Consider the following 15,819-nt stretch of genomic DNA (forward strand, 5'->3'; position numbering starts at 1 on the left):
AAGATGAAGTGATGTATTCACTAAGTGCTGTAATAACAGTGAGCTTTGTTGTCCCTGCAAGTTAATGAGAGAACATAGTTCACAAATCTTGGTATTGGGCAGCAATTACAGTGCTGGAGTCACTCACTTTTACATCAGTTCACAAACCAGCACATAAAGAAATAAGACAATGTAGTCATTTGCTGATAAATAGCATATTATAAATATTGGCTCTGTCCATAGGGACAAACAACTGCCCCAAGGTTTACAATTGTGATTAAGAATAGCTTGCAGCCAGAAGATTATATTGTACACTCAATACCAAGATTTGTGAACTATGTTCTCTCATTAACTTGCAGGGACAACAAAGCTCACTGTTATTTCTGCAACCATGAGGACACTAAAATAATGCTGTTGTTTTACTGTGTTTTGGTCTAAATAAATCCAGTGGAAGATGTTCACCTACTGGAGTGACCAGTGAAGCAAACAGAGTGCTTCATTGTGATATCAGCAGGCAGCTGTTGTCTGCCAAATACTCATTTAAAATAACAAGCAATTTTTGCATGCTTGTTTTTACTCTAATGCTAAACAAAATTACTTGTGATTTCTACATAACCTGCATAGTCAGCAGTCTTCACTGATAATTAGATAAATATTATGTAGCTTTGTTATTTTGACATTGCACAAGTCAATTTGGTTTTGTTGCTGCTGTAACTTGATTGTATTAAATTTTAAAGCTGTATAGAACTTCTAATACAATCCCCCCTGTGGCAGGAATGATATTTCCTTTATCCAGTCTGTAAGTCCTCCTTCAAAACACACACCATCCTGACTTGGATTTATATTTCTGTTCCTTCACTGTCACTGGGAGAACCCTGGAACGCCTTTCCGAACAGCTCTATGGGTTTCCTACACCACATGGACTGCAGCAGTTCTAGAAGGCAACTGACCATCAGTTCCTCAAGGGCAGTTAGGGATGGGCAATAAATGCTGGCTTAGTCAGGGACGCCTACATCCCATGAAAGAATAAATAAAAAACAAAGCCACTTAATAAACATGATAAAGCACCTAGGAAACAACTCAGTAACTGGACAAATATTACCTGTGAATGTCCATCCTCTTTAACAGGACTTCCACTAAAGGGTGTGTATTTGTAATATACAAGAAAGGACAGAGAGAAGAAAAGGTCATGGAAGCTATTGAAGCTCATCCATCTACTACATTAACTCATTGTGACATCTAATTTATTTTGAATAACCCTAATGATTTTTCTATTAACTTGATTGATGGATTTTTCTAAACGTTGATCAAATTTGTCCAGATATGTGCATCCAACACTTACTTTTCACTAATTTCCTCTGATATTTACTGGCCATACTTCTTTAATCATGGTCTATTTGTGCAAATAAATAGGTACAGTGAAGTGTGGTGTAAAGTGTGGGCACTGGATTAAAAAGGAAAAATGTTTTAATCTAACATACTGATCAATTGTTATATTAATTCAGCCAGAGGCTCATGTGCTGGCAACCAACAGACCATAGCAAGTTTGAAGTTTAGATTCTTTTCTGGTAAATCATTTACAGCAGAGAACTGAAGTCAGCAGATTTTTCTATCATGCACTTTGATTTAACTCTGACATATAGCAAGTCCAAACTGATGTACTCTCAATTTACTCCACTGTATTCTATTAAGTTTTACAAGCATGGACCAACCTGTGCTGAAATCATGTTGTGTAATAGAAATGTACAGCAGTAGCACTTGCAAAACATAGATGAGATGTGACTTCTGTTTAGCTGCTGGCAAACCACTTAAATTGTTCAACTTGATATAGCAGAATGTTTTTTCTTTTTATATTTGTGATTAAAACATGTTAGGCAAACGTAGAAAATAGGAGTAGGTAATTCAGCCCGTCGAGCCTGCTCCACCATTCAATATGATCACGGCTGATCCCCTATCTCAACACTGCATTCCCAGGCTCTCCCCATACCCCTTGATATCTTTAGAGTCCAGAAATCTATCTATTTCCTTCTTGAATACATTCAGTGACCTGGCCTCCACAGCCTTCTGTGATGGATAATTCAACAGGTTCACCCCCCTTTGAGTGAAGAAGTTTCTCCTCATCTCAGTACTAAATGATCTACCCCAAATGCTGAGACTGTGACCCCTTGTTCTAAAAACTGAGGAGGCTGAGAGCTGACTTGATTGAGGTTTGCAAGATTATGAGGGGCCTAGATAGAGTAAGGAGGGATGCCCTGTTTCCCCTAGCAGAGAGGTCAATTATCAGGGGCCACAGATTTAAGGTGATTGATAGTAGGATTAGAGGAGACATGAGGAAAAACTTCTTCACCCAGAGGGTGATGGGTGCTTGGAATTCACTGTCTAGTTTGGTGGTGGAGGCAGAAACCCTCAACTCACTTAAAAAGCACTTGGATCTGCACCTAAAGTGCTATAAACTGCAAGGCTATGGACCAAGTGCTGGAAGGTGGGATTAAAATAGGCAGCTAGTTTTTTTTCTTTTTCGGCCAGCGCAAACACAATGGGCTGAATGGCCTCTTTCTGTGCTGTAACTTTTCTATGGTTCTATCAGATTCTGTGGCTTGAATGTTGTTGCTAAAGGGTTGGAACTGAACATCACATGTTATCTTGTTTCAGCAGGTCTTAAATAATCAATTTTGCCATACCCTGGTGTCTAACACATGCATTTGCACACTTAGGAAACAAAACAAATTCAGAATTTTAAAGTGATTTTTTTCAAGGTTAGTTCGACTATAGAATCATAGGCTTGGATATTAAGAGGGGCATGTTACACAGGTGGGGGTTGGGGCGCAAAGTTCTGAACTTTGTCCTTGACAGTTCTCTGCCTGGAGGTCAGCTTGATTCACAGGCTTGGCTGTGCAGAGCACTTCAGGGCAAGTTGCAGGACTCGATAATCCAATCCATGATCTCAGAGCAGTGGTGTCTGATCCTCGATCCCTGGGGTATATCCGAGGGGGAGGCTGAGCCCAGTGGTGGAGGGGAGGGTGGTGTCTGAGCCTCGTGGTGTGGGAGGAGCCAATGCCAATCTCGGGGATGGTGTTCATTCCAGATTGGGGGCAATCCCTTAGTCAAAGGGGCTTCTGATTTTGGGGGGTTAGGGGAGAGCCCCAATCCTGGTGGGGCAGGAGCTGGTCCTGGGCATTGGAATTTGATCTGGGAATAGATCAATCCCTGACTCCAAGGTGGCATCAGATTCAGATGGGTACCACTCCCCAATCCTAGTGGGGAAGGTTTCAAATCTCCAACCCTGATGGGAGGTTCCATCCCCAAGCATGAGGTGGAGAAAATTTGATGGGGAGGAGCTTGAGGGACCGGAGGAACTACTCTACTCGCCCTAGCCCACAAACAGCGCTGTAAAGGCACTTAGATGAAAGCTATTTTTCAGCTGCTTGGTTTCCATAGGCCTGGGCAATTCTGTAGGACACAGTTAAACCTGTAAAACAGGTTAAGTTAGGGGATGTCAGCTTCACTAAGACAATTAATTTGTTAACCTGCTTCTAGGGAGCAGGTTGGCCGATGACTCCTTGTAGGGACTCTGTTATACCTGAAGTGGATTAGAGGTGGGTTGGGGTCAGGTTTGAGATTTTTAAAATTTTAATCTCTAATGTCAGCCCAACCTACCAGATTTTGGGTGGTAGAATCCAGTGGATAGAAATAAGCACATGAGGAGATCATTTGGCCTATTGTGGCTGTGCTGGCTCTTTTTTTAAAATTTATTCCTGGGATGTGGGCTTCGCTGGCTGGGCCAGCATTTATTGCCCATCACTAGTTGCCCTTGAGAAGGTAGTGGTGAGCTGCCTTCTTGAACCGTTGCCGTCCATGTGGTGTAGGTACACCCACAGTGCTGTTAGGAAGCGAGTTCCAGGATTTTGACCCAGCGACAGTGAAGGAACGGTGATATTTTTCCAAGTCAGGATGGTGAGTTACTTGGAGGGAAACTTCCAGGTGGTGGTGTTCCCATCTATCTGCTGCCCTTGTCCTTCAAGGTGGTAGTAGTCGTGGATTTATAAGGTGCTGTCTAAGGAGCCTTCCTGCTGGTGAATTCCAGGTGAACCCCTGCAGTGCATCTTATTGATGGTACGCACTGCTGCTACTGTGCATTGGTGGTGGAGGGAGTGAATGTTTGTGGATGTGGTGCCAATCAAGCAGGCTGTTTTGTCCTGGACGGTGTCAAGCTTCTTCAGTGTTGTGGGAGCTACACTCACCCAGGCAAGTGGGGAGCAGTCCATCACACTCCTGGCTTGTGCCTTGTAGTTAGTGGACAGGCTTTGGAGAGTCAGGTGGTGAGTTATTCATCGCACGATTCCTAGCCTCTGACCTGCCCTTGTAGTCACATTATTTAATAGGCTAGTCCAGTTCAGTTTCTGGTCAATGGTAACCCCCAGGATGTTGATAGTGGGGGATTCAGTGATGGTAATGCCATTGAACATCAAGGGGTGATGGTTGGATTCTCTCTTGTTGGAGATGGTCATTGCCTGACACTTGTGTGGCATGAATGTTACTTGCCATTTGTCAGCCCAAGCTTGGATATTGTCCAGGTCTTGCTGCATTTGGACATGGACTGCTTCAGCATCTGAGGAGTCACGGAAGGTGCTGAACATTTTGCAATCATCAGCGAACATCCCTGCTTCTGACCTTATGATGGAAGGAAAGTCAATGACGAAGCAGCTGAAGATGGTTGGGCCTAGAACACTACCCTGAGGACTCCTGCAGTGACGTTCTGGAGCTGAGATGACTGACCTCCGACAACCACAACCATCTTCCTTTGTGCTAAGTATGACTCCAACCAGTGGAGAGTTTTCCCCCTAATTCCCATTGACTCCAGTTTTGCTAGCACTCCTTGATGCCACACTTGGTTAAATGCTGCCTTGATTTCAAGGGCAGTCATTCTCACCTCACCTCAGGAGTTCAGCTCTTTTGTCCATGTTTGAACCATGGCTGTAATGAGGTCAGGAGCTGAGTGGCCCTGGCAGAACCCAAACTGGGCATCAATGAACAGGTTATTGCTAAGCAAGTGCCACTTGATAGCACTGTTGATGATCCCTTCCGTTACTTTATTGATGATGGAGCGTAGACAAATGGGGCGGTAATTGGCCGGGTTGGATTTGTCCTGCTTTTTGTGTACAGGACACACCTGGGAAATTTTCCACATAGCCGGGTAGATGCCAGTGTTGTAGCTGTATTGGAACAGCTTGGCTGGGGGCACGGCAAGTTCTAGAGCACAGGTCTTAAGTACTATTGCCAGAATATTGTCAGGGCCCATAGCCTTTGCAGTATCCAGTGTCGTTTCCGTTGCCTAGGTCAATGCCGGGTGGTCCGTCCAGTTTCATTCCTTTTTTGTGACTTTGTAGCAGTTTGATACAACTGAGTGGCTTGCTAGGCAATTTCAGAGGGCATTTAAGAGTCCACCACATTGCTGTGGGCCAGACCAGGTAAGGACAACAGATTTCCTTTCCCTAAATGACATTGGTGAACCAAATGGGTTTTTAGTACAGTTGACAATGGTTTCATGGTCATTAGTCTTTTAATTCCAGATTTTTATTGAATTCAAATTCCACCATCTGACGTGGCAGGATTCAATTCTGAGTCCCCAGAGCATTACCCTGGGTCTCCGGAATACTAGTCCAGCAACAGTATCATTGTGCCATCGTAAACTATCCCTTAATTGTGTTTGCCTCTTGTTCTTTCCCCATGGTCCTGCAAAATTTTTGGTTTTAAGTGGAGATCCAATTTATTTTTGAAAGTTACTATTGAATCTTCGTCTACTGTGCTTCCAGACAGTGCATTCTGCATCATAGCCATTTGCTAAGTTTAAAAAAAAACCCTCATCTCCCTCTGACATTTTTGCCAATTATTTTAAATCTGCCTCCTATGGTCATTGACCCTCATGCCTGTGGCAACAGTTTCAAATGTTAAACAAAATAGACCATTTTTGAACTTCCTTTTGTGCATTTTTTTGTGGACATTAAACAATGGAGTAAATTTTAGAGGACAAATGAATTACCTGCAACTACACTCCCCCCCCCACCCCCTCCATACCCCATCCTTTACCCCAGCCAAAAGGAGAAATCTAGCTGTCTTGCAGCGGTAACACGCTGGGGCTCGCGTTATTCGGGTCAGAGTGGGACTTCTGTCCCTCAGGGACAGGAAGCCCTGCTCGCGAGAGCTGCTGGCCAACCTGATGGGCTGGCAGCTCTGTGGTCCCAGCAGTGCCAGGATCAAGTAGTGGCCACTGCTGGGATTACAAGCAGCCCCTGAAGACGAAGTTGTCATGGGGCAGAATTTTCTTCTTGGCATGCAGGTGCGCCTCCGACACGCTCGAGCATAAATTAACGTGCGGTGATGTCAGGTGAGCATCCTGATGTCATCACGCACTCACTCGATATTTTGCTCGACAGGCACCATAGCCGCGCCAGCCATTAATTAAGAGGCCAGTTAAGTCCATTAAGAAGTCAATTGATGCCGATTTTTTTTTGTGGCCCGGGTGATTTCACACTTGTTCCACGGGTAAAACGGGCAGGCAGACAGCTGACAATTTCAAAAGCCTTATCCACGGGCAGGATAAAAAAGGCCAGAGCATTGCCAGAGTGAGTAGTGAGGAGTTTGGTGGATAGTTTGCTGCTAGTGACTTATTGTTATCTGGCAGCATCATCTCTGTTCAGGACTTAATTGTTAGCATTTCCAGACTTCATTGGTGTCTCCAAGGACTTGGAGAATTCAGACCTTGTGGACTCCTCCAGGTATCAGACAGTTTTCTGTTACCATGGTAATGGGGATTGTGGTCTCCACTGGAGGCACCTCCTCTGAGGAGGAAGGGAGAGGAGGTCAGGTGTCCCTCTGCAGCTTCCAGGGGAGTGACCTGTGGGAGGAGTGGCACAGGCATAGGGCGCAGGGCCAGCTGGTAGTCCAAGGCAGAAGGGGCCACAGAGGATGCCACTATTCTGCTGCCAAGGTTTACAGGCGGCAATGTCCAAGGTGCAATGCCGAAGGAGGCTCTGACTCTCAAGGGAGATAGTGACCTCCATCTGTCAGATGATTGGGTCTGAGATCACCTCCAACTGTGTGGGTGGACACCCCATGCCAGTGGCCCTCAACTTCTACAAAGGCCACAACAGCCCTCGACTTCTGGCTCTTTCCAGGGGTCAGTGAGGGATCTGTGTGGAGCCTCCCAATCAGCTGTCCATAGTCAAGCTGGTGACAGAAGCACTGTTCAGCATCATAGATGATGAATCCTGTAGTGAGTCAGAAGAGGAGCACAGTGAGGAGAATGCTGAAGGTGTGGAAGCAGACCTCTGTAACCTCCAGGGAGGCAGGGACACCAGGGACGCCTTGATCCAACATTCCTTCAGCTAGGCTGCCAAAGATCAGCTTCATCCTCATGCCAGGGCTGCCGCCTCCATCCTGGATGTCTGAAATGGCCCTTTTCTTTGACCCCAAAGTCCACTCAGTGCCTGTACAATAAAGTTTTGAGCCACACACACCTAGCATTACATTTTGGCATACCCTGCACCACATTAATTAAGAAAGGTGAAGCATACTCAGGCCATTGCGACAAAAAATATATCCCATGTTGGTAGTCAAAACAAATTAACAGAACTTTCTCCGGTCTTCAACCCCAGACCAGTTAAAATAAACAAAATGTTGCACAATAGACCAGTCCCTCTTGTGATCAAGGTTCTTAGTTTCCGAGTGCTATGTCTTGGTGCTCCCTCCTCACTGGTATTAGCATTGGAGACAGCCTTCTGATTCTGCTGCCCTGTTGGCCTTGATGACCTTGGTGGGTGTCCTCTGGCCAGTGGAGCTTGTGCTGGCCCGGCCTGGGAGGGAGCGGTCAAGTCTATGACTGGCATCTCCCCAGTCACCGCAGCCTCATCAGATGCCACGTTCATTGGCAGAAGGGCAGAGGAGCTGCCGCCATCATCTGGAGTGCCCTGAGAGGAGCCCACAGAGAGAACAGACAGCTTGTGCACCAACTTGAGGTCACGCTGGACCTCCCTGCTCACCGGGCACTTAGCTGGGATACTGGGCGCCTCATCCATTTCCCACACAGACACTCCCCACCTGAGGTCAGTGCCTGTGTGAGGGTTTGCAAGTCTGAGTGCAATCCCAAGAATCCCTGATTCTGTTCCTGGAGCTGCCTCTCCATGACAGTCGCCACTCTCTCAATGGAGGAGGCAGCGTGCTCGGCCATGGGGGTCAACGCAGTGCTGATACTCCACATGGACCCATCCAAAATGGAGATTATGGCACACATACTGTCGTGGATCTCCGCCAGATCCTCCTGCACATCTCACTGGACGTCCAGCATCTGCTGCCTAATGGATTATTCCAGAGGCTCATCATCTGCCTCTGACGGAGCATTGTCCTGGTCTCCAGCAGTCCTCTGACTGCCAGCTCCCTGGGCACTCTCTGCCTCTGCCTGCACCTCAGGCGAGTGTGAAGTGCCCTCACCGCTGTGCCCCAACATTCAAGCTGAAGATATAATGCCCACCAAGGTGCTGGTATCTGCGCTGGTGCATTCTTCAGAGAGCGAGTGTGACGCAGGTGCATCAGGAGCCTGGTGGTCCTCTGGCATCAGGGGTGGGTCTTTGGGGTCCTGCGATTGGGTGCATGGTGGCAAGCCTAAGGGAGAACAATGATATGTTATTAGTTTAAGTCATCACACTGTCACTATGCATGCCTGGCACCCTGGTAAGACCATGGAGATCTGCATCATGGTGTTATTGTCTTTCAATGATCAATGGGGAATCCAGTTTTGCGGCTCCCACCAATGATGAGACTACACAAGAATGTTTGCACCATCCAAAACTCTCACCTCTGTGCACTGCGCTCTTACCTTCATCTGACACCCCAGCCTCCCTGCGGATTGTTGACTGAGGTGCCTCTCTAGCTCCAAGGCATCCTGCTCGTATCTGCAGTGTTGTTATGGGCCGTCTTCTCCTGAAAGGATAGAAGAGCATTAATTAGTCCATTCTCTACATGCAGCGCCATTGCAGCCTGGCCAACCCCACCTGAGGAGCATCTTGCAGGGCACATCTGAGCCGTGGCTCTTGAACACAAGACGCTCGGTCCAAGCAGCTAGGGCTCACCCACTTGGCCAGCTCAGCGTCATTGACAATTGGAACACAGACTCTAACACCCTGAGCTCCATGGGGGACGGCCATCCCTTAACACTTCAACACACTGATCCTTGCCAACACAGTACTCACCCTTCCTGAGCACAGCAGTTCATTAAACGCCTTACATCACTGGGCTCAGGTGCACCGCACAACCTCATGGCTGCAGACCAGCACTGCCACCTCCTCCCAAGCTCTTTTTGTAAGGTGTGGTGGCCTCCTCCTTCCAACCCTGGAGACAAGGGTATCCCTCCTGGCAGCCAACTCCTCCAGGAGGACCACGAGGCACTCATCAAAAAACTGGGGGGGGGGGTCATGTGCCCACCCAACCTGCCCTCCTGCCTGGCATCTGCAGCCACATTGGAATCCATAATATTAAATCTCCTGCTGACAACATGGAAGGTGTCTCCCTTGCTGGCAGCCTTCCAGGACCTAAGTCTGCCGGGTTTAAACCGGCCACTGGGTCACTATTGGACCTGGCGGCCGATAGGCCCCTGCCCCCACCCGCCTCTTCCTGACCATTGGGGAGCCACCATGCACGCTCGGTGGGCCTTAATTGGCCACTAGCATGAAGTCATGGTTGGGGGGCTGATCGCGGGCGGTGGGCTGTTTCTCGGTCGCTCCCGGGCCTGCCAATTGCGTCTGCCCACCAACCTCAAAATTCTGGTCGTGTATCCTGCGGCTCAGCTAAGTCCAAGGAGTTGGGACAGGCCTAACTGGCAGACCACAGCGAGGAGGGAGCAGGGGGGGGGGTCAGGTTTTAGAGGGTGGAAGGAGGGATAAAGAGTGGAGAAGGGATATGATCTTGGGGTGGGTGCCCCTGATGGGCACAGGGGATAATCGCCTTTCCTGCCCACCAGCAGCCGTCCAGTCAAAGCTGCCAGGCTGCTCACATTCCCCCGTCTTCCTGCCTGCAGACTGAAAATCTGTGGCAGAAGTGGACTGAAGTCCTTAAGTGGCAGTTAATTGGCGACTTAAGGGCCTCAATAAGCCTAAGTGCGGGTGGACTGCCTGATGCCTTACCTGCCCCCAGTAATATGGTGGACTGGGCTGGGGTGAGCAGGAAGTTGGCGGGTTAGCCACTGGCTTCATTCTATGTGCCCCCCCCCCCCCCACCCCCCCCCCCCCACTCCCCCACCGACTTCAGCTATGGTCACGGGGTGTTGTAAAATTCACCCCTATGTTTCCTAAATCCTATTTTCCAGCATAAACTCACCAAAGCTTCTGTTTACCATGTTCTTAGCTTTCACTGCATTGTTTCATTATTGTACTGATAAAGTGATATTTTGTGCATTCTTAGGAGTTGGTTTAGAATCTCGTGTGCTGAAGAAAATGACTGATATGCTGGAAATAATAGTAAAACGGATGGAGCCGCTGGCGAAACTGGAAAATGTGAGTGACTTCAGAAAGTTGGAAGAACTCAGCTCTGCTTTAAATCAGTAAGTTCCAACATGAAGTGAACAGTATTAACAGCTTGAATATTTTGATATGACTACTGCCTTGCTGCTACATGCTAACCAGCATTCTTAAAACATGCATACCAGCATGCTGTTCAAAGAGAAGGCAGAAATATTGGCTTAAGAAGAAAAATTGCAATTTTTATGAATCAGCCCTTTAATAATGCCTAAACAAATCTATACTGTATCCAAATTAATTGTAACTTATCATCATTTGTTACTATTAGGGTAAAACAAGTTATTTCACAGATAAATGAATATTTGGCTTTTAGGTATCTTATCAACATATACAAGAAATTATGATCCTGTCTTTATTAAAATTAGATTCCTGTAAAGTAAGCATTCCTGTCAGAAAATACAGATGCTTTACAGTTAATTGCATTTTTCTACTATAGCTTTCCCTTAAACAGCAGTCCTTCTGATTGACAGATAATGAAGAGCAAAGGTTGTGTATGTTTCTCACTTGTATAGTCTGTGTATCATCTACTGAGCTTTTCCAAGTAAACTTTGTACTTAATATTGCATTTAACTTAATCTCGGTTTAATTGTTGACATGTTTGTCTCTGAATTAGAAAATTGTGAGCCCACTCCACCCTATTGAACACCTAATCTAAACTGACATTCCAGTGCTGCATTGGCTGACTCACTGTCCTTCAGATAAGATTTTAAATTGAGTCTCTGACTGTTCATGTGGGCATTCAAGACCCCAGGGCACTATTTGTAGCAGAACAGGGAGTTCTTCTAATGTCCTGGATATCATTCATCCCCCAATAAGTTTTTTCCCACATCGCATTTGGTTCTTTTGCAAATCACTTCAAATCTGTGTCTTCTCGTTCTTGATCCTTTTACAAACAGGAACAGTTTCTCCCTATCTACTTTGTCCAGCTCCCTCATGATTTTGAACTCCTCTATCAAATCTCCCCTTAGCCTTTCTTCTCCAAGGAGAACAGTCCCAACTTCTCCAATCTATCTTCATAACTGAAGTTTCTCACCCCTGGAACCATATTTGTAAACCTTTTCTGCACTCTCTCCAATGCATTCACATCCTTCCTAAGATGCTCCTGTACTCTATGCCCCTATTAGTAAAGCCTAAGATACTGTATGCTTTATGAATTGCTCTCTCCACCTGTCCTGCCAACTTTAATGATTTACGCACATATACACCCAGGTCCCTCTGCTCCTGCATACCCTTTAGGGTTGTATCCCTTATTTTATTGTCTCCCCAGGTTCTTCTTACCAAAATGAATCATGTCATACTTCTCTGCATTGAATTTCATCTGCCATCTACCTGCCCACTCCACCAACTTGGCTTTGTCCTCCTTACAGTTTACAATGCTTCCAAGTTTTGTATCATCTGCAAACTTTGAAATTGTTCCCTGCACACCCAGATCTAGATCATTTATATATATCAGGATAAGCAAGGGTCCCAATACTGACCCCTGGAGAACTCCACTACAAACCCTCCTTCAGCCTGAAAAATATCAATTAACCATTACTCGCTGTCTCCTATTATTCAGCCCATTTTGTATCCACATTGATACTGTCCCTTTTATGCCATGAGCTATAACTTTCCTCACAAGTCTGTTGTGCGGCACTGTAGCAAATGCCATTTGGAAGTCCATGCACACCACATCAACAGTATTACCCTTGTCAACCCTTTATGTTACCTCTTCAAAATACTCCAATAAGTTAGTTAAACATGATTTTACCTTAAGAAACCCATGCTGACCCTACCTAATCAGCCCACATTTTTCCATGTTACTATTAATTCTATCCCAATAATTGTTTCTAGAAGCTACCCCACCACCGAAATTAAACTGACTGGTCTGTAATTGCTGGGCTTATCCTTACCACCCTTTTTGAATGAAGGTGTAATGTTTGCAATTCTCCAGTCCTCTGACACCTCCCGTGAGTTAAGGAAAGACTGAAAGGTTATGGCCAGTGCCCCTGCAATTTCTGCTCTCACTTCCTTCAATATCCTTGGATGGTTTAACTTTACTCCCTTGAACTGCATCCCCTTGCTGGCCACTTGCTCGTTCTGAAGCAAGAGTTTCATAACATTGATACTTTGTTTGACCCAGAGCCAAGTTTCAAATTCCACATCCTGTCCAACTTCTGACTCATACTACCTGCACAATATCATCGAAGGCCATTTATGCCTTGCCATCACTGCTTATAAAATCCTAATCCATATCATCTATGGCATTCTCCTATGTTCTTCCTGTTGACCCCGATTTGACTTTAAACTCTAGCTTGCTGAAAGCTCAGGCACTTGTATCCTGCCCTGCATTATGTAAACTTGTTCATCCCCCTTGCTGGCACTGACCTATATTTGCCTGTGTCTCCTAATGCATTGAATCTGAGCTTCTTGTCCTTGTATTGAAATCTCCACCCAGCCTCACCTACAAAACCTTCACCAACCTCTCATGCATTCTTTGGTCATCCAACTCTGGCCTGTACATTCTGCCCAAATTTCACTCCACCATTCAAATTCTATTTCTAAATGCCTCTGCGTCTCTCTCCACCTCCATCTTTTTGACTAAACTTGCAATCAGATCTTTATTTCTACCACCATGGCTTGCTGTGTCTTGATTGTTCTTATATTTCTGTTAAATGCCTTGAAGCAGTATTTGCTGTTAAAAGGTGCTGTTTAAATGCAAGTTATTGTTGTCAAAGGAATACAGGAAAACATTTCTGTATCAAACACAGTTTTCTTTTACCAAGAGCTATTTCTGACGGGATGTAATTGTTATGAAGCTTTTTTTCACTTTCTTTCATCAATCTATGATGTCATTAGAGCTCTTTAATTGAATAACTACACAGTAACTCACTTCCAGAGATATATTGTCATCTCAATATGTACATTGTTTAATTGTTCTACTTTAGCAGGCTTATGTTCATTGCAACTGATATAGAGTGCCCTGTGTGCATTTATGTTGTTAGTGCACACATTAAGCCCATGAATACAGAAAATTATGGCCCTAATTTTGCATTAAGAATAATGGTGAGACTATCAGTGCTCACTGTTATGTATTAAATCAGTTAACTTCTATTGTCCATAGAGGCACAGTAAAATGCAGAAACCTGGGAAGTATTGTCTGATTTACCCTGCTTCTCAAGCTCCACAGACACCAGTACCTCACCGATAGACTGGGCATTGAAAAAAATGTGAGGGCATGAATTTGGCATGAGATGCTGGCTACACATGCCAGAAAAAAGTTGAGGCTTTCCATTTAAGTGTAAGTGAATTTCTAAAGGCATGAGAAGCCTTTGTTACTGCCAAACAACCTTTTATGCATTGAAAATTCATGTTTACAAATGTGGGGCCTCATACCTTCAGATTGTAAATTTGTTGAAGATTTTTTCCAAAATTAAAATTTAGAACTTTTAAGATTTCTACCTTTCCTTTGTGTTTGTTGTCTCTCTCTTACAGCCATCTTCCTTTTCCTGTCATTAATTTTCTGCACACGATTTTATACTGAATTAAATAAACAAATTTACTGGTTTATACTCTGTGGCATAGTGTCAGGCGGGGCCTCAGGCTGGAGGAATAATGCTATCAGAAGAATACCTGCAAATGCTCCTGGGCTTCTGTAAGCCTTGCAGGCCTCTTGATGCAGCCATTTAATGCAGACTGTGGAGGTCCACCGACCTCCTTCCAAGATGCTGCCTCCAAGCAGTTGGCGGGCTTCACACTTGTCTGGGGTGGGGGTGGCCTCCCCAATTGTGGGAAACTGCCATTGTCATCAGAAAATATAGGACCATAGGAGCAGGAGTAGACAGTTTGACCCATCAAGCTTGCTCCAAATCAAATGGATCATGGCTAATTGTCTAGTTCTACTCCATTTTCCCCACTATCCCCATATCCCTTGATGTCATTAGTATCCAAAAATCTATCAATTTCTGTCTTGACTCTGCTCAGTGATTGAGCTTCCAAAGCCCTCTGGGGTAGAGAATTCCAAAGATTCCCCACCCTCTGAATGAAGAAATTCCTCCTCATCTTAGCGTTAAGTGGCCTACCCCTTATTCTGAGATTGTGTCCTCTGTTTCTAGACTCACCAGCAAGGGGCAACATCCTATCCACATGAATCCTGTAAGAATTTTGTAAGTTTCAATAAGATCACCTCTCATTCTCATGGCCCTAATTGATCTATTTGACTGCCTGTCTCTGTAGAGCGGGCTGCTGTATTTATTTCCAGCCTGCTGCTGGGAAATTCCCCAGAAGATAGAAACCGACCCACACAGTTTCCTCCTATTCTTCCATCACCTCCAAACCTGTATCCATGTAGCTAGGACAATTCAGCCTTTTTGTCTCAATGAGGACTCTTCAGTCTCAGTGGTTGAGTAAATACACTGTTTGCCATGTTTGCAAAAACCACAGATCCATTGTAATGAGCATTGCAGATGCTGGTGACACTAAATTGCCACTCAGAAATTTTGGGGAGCTCTAAATGTAGTGGATGGCAAGTGCCATTTGTTCATTGCTAATGCAATATCCAGGTAATGTTAGTACCGTTTCAGGCAGCTATTATGTCAGTGACCATAAGTGACAGCCAATAGATTAATGTATATAAACCAGTTCTTAGGAACAGAATGAAGGACTGGCTTATTACACAACCAAGGCTTTCATTTTTCACAAACTGAATGGGACATGGAGGACTCTTGGTGCCCATTGTTAACCTGCTTTGTCCCATTATTTACCACGAAACCAAATGTATGCTTTGCTAAAATGCACAAAAACAGCAAATTCTGGAAAGCTAAAATAGAAATGGAAAAGGCTGCAAATTTGCAGCAGATCAGCATATTTTTTTTTAGATATTTTTTATATAATTATAAGATATTATTTTAGACATTTAGACAATAGTTCATAACGTGACTAATTGTTTCTTGTATGTTAACTATTACAATGTACTTTGTTCCTCATTCTCTAAGACATACCCAGTAATGCGGCAAATTGCCCAGCAGCTTGCAATGTAACTGTATCCCATCATGGTGTCTCCATAGTACTAATCAAAACTACTTGTGATCACTGAGGTCACATCAGCAATTCCTAAGACATAAGAATACTTTAATTTCCATTAAGAGCTGCACTCCCAATTTAGCTTTTGTTATGCTTCTTCTCTAACCTTACTTTCGGTCCATATGACTCAAAATGTTTATGACTGTTTCTAATTCCATCAATATAAACTGCAGTACATCAGAGCAAGGAATTTGGTTATAAAGCCACTGTT

General features: G+C 44.9%; 1 protein-coding gene across 1 annotated transcript in view; it reads left to right on the forward strand.

The window, feature by feature from the left end:
* LOC121293660 (alpha-1,6-mannosylglycoprotein 6-beta-N-acetylglucosaminyltransferase B-like) overlaps positions 1–15,819 on the forward strand; it is a 1,251,241-nt gene that overhangs the window by 236,002 nt on the left and 999,420 nt on the right. The window contains exon 11 of the mRNA XM_041216828.1: positions 10,444–10,570. Within this exon, the coding sequence (XP_041072762.1) occupies positions 10,444–10,570 (127 nt within the window). The remainder of the gene's footprint in view (positions 1–10,443; positions 10,571–15,819) is intronic.

This window comes from Carcharodon carcharias, chromosome 22 (genome assembly GCF_017639515.1).
Source record: "Carcharodon carcharias isolate sCarCar2 chromosome 22, sCarCar2.pri, whole genome shotgun sequence".
Lineage (NCBI taxonomy): Eukaryota > Metazoa > Chordata > Chondrichthyes > Lamniformes > Lamnidae > Carcharodon > Carcharodon carcharias.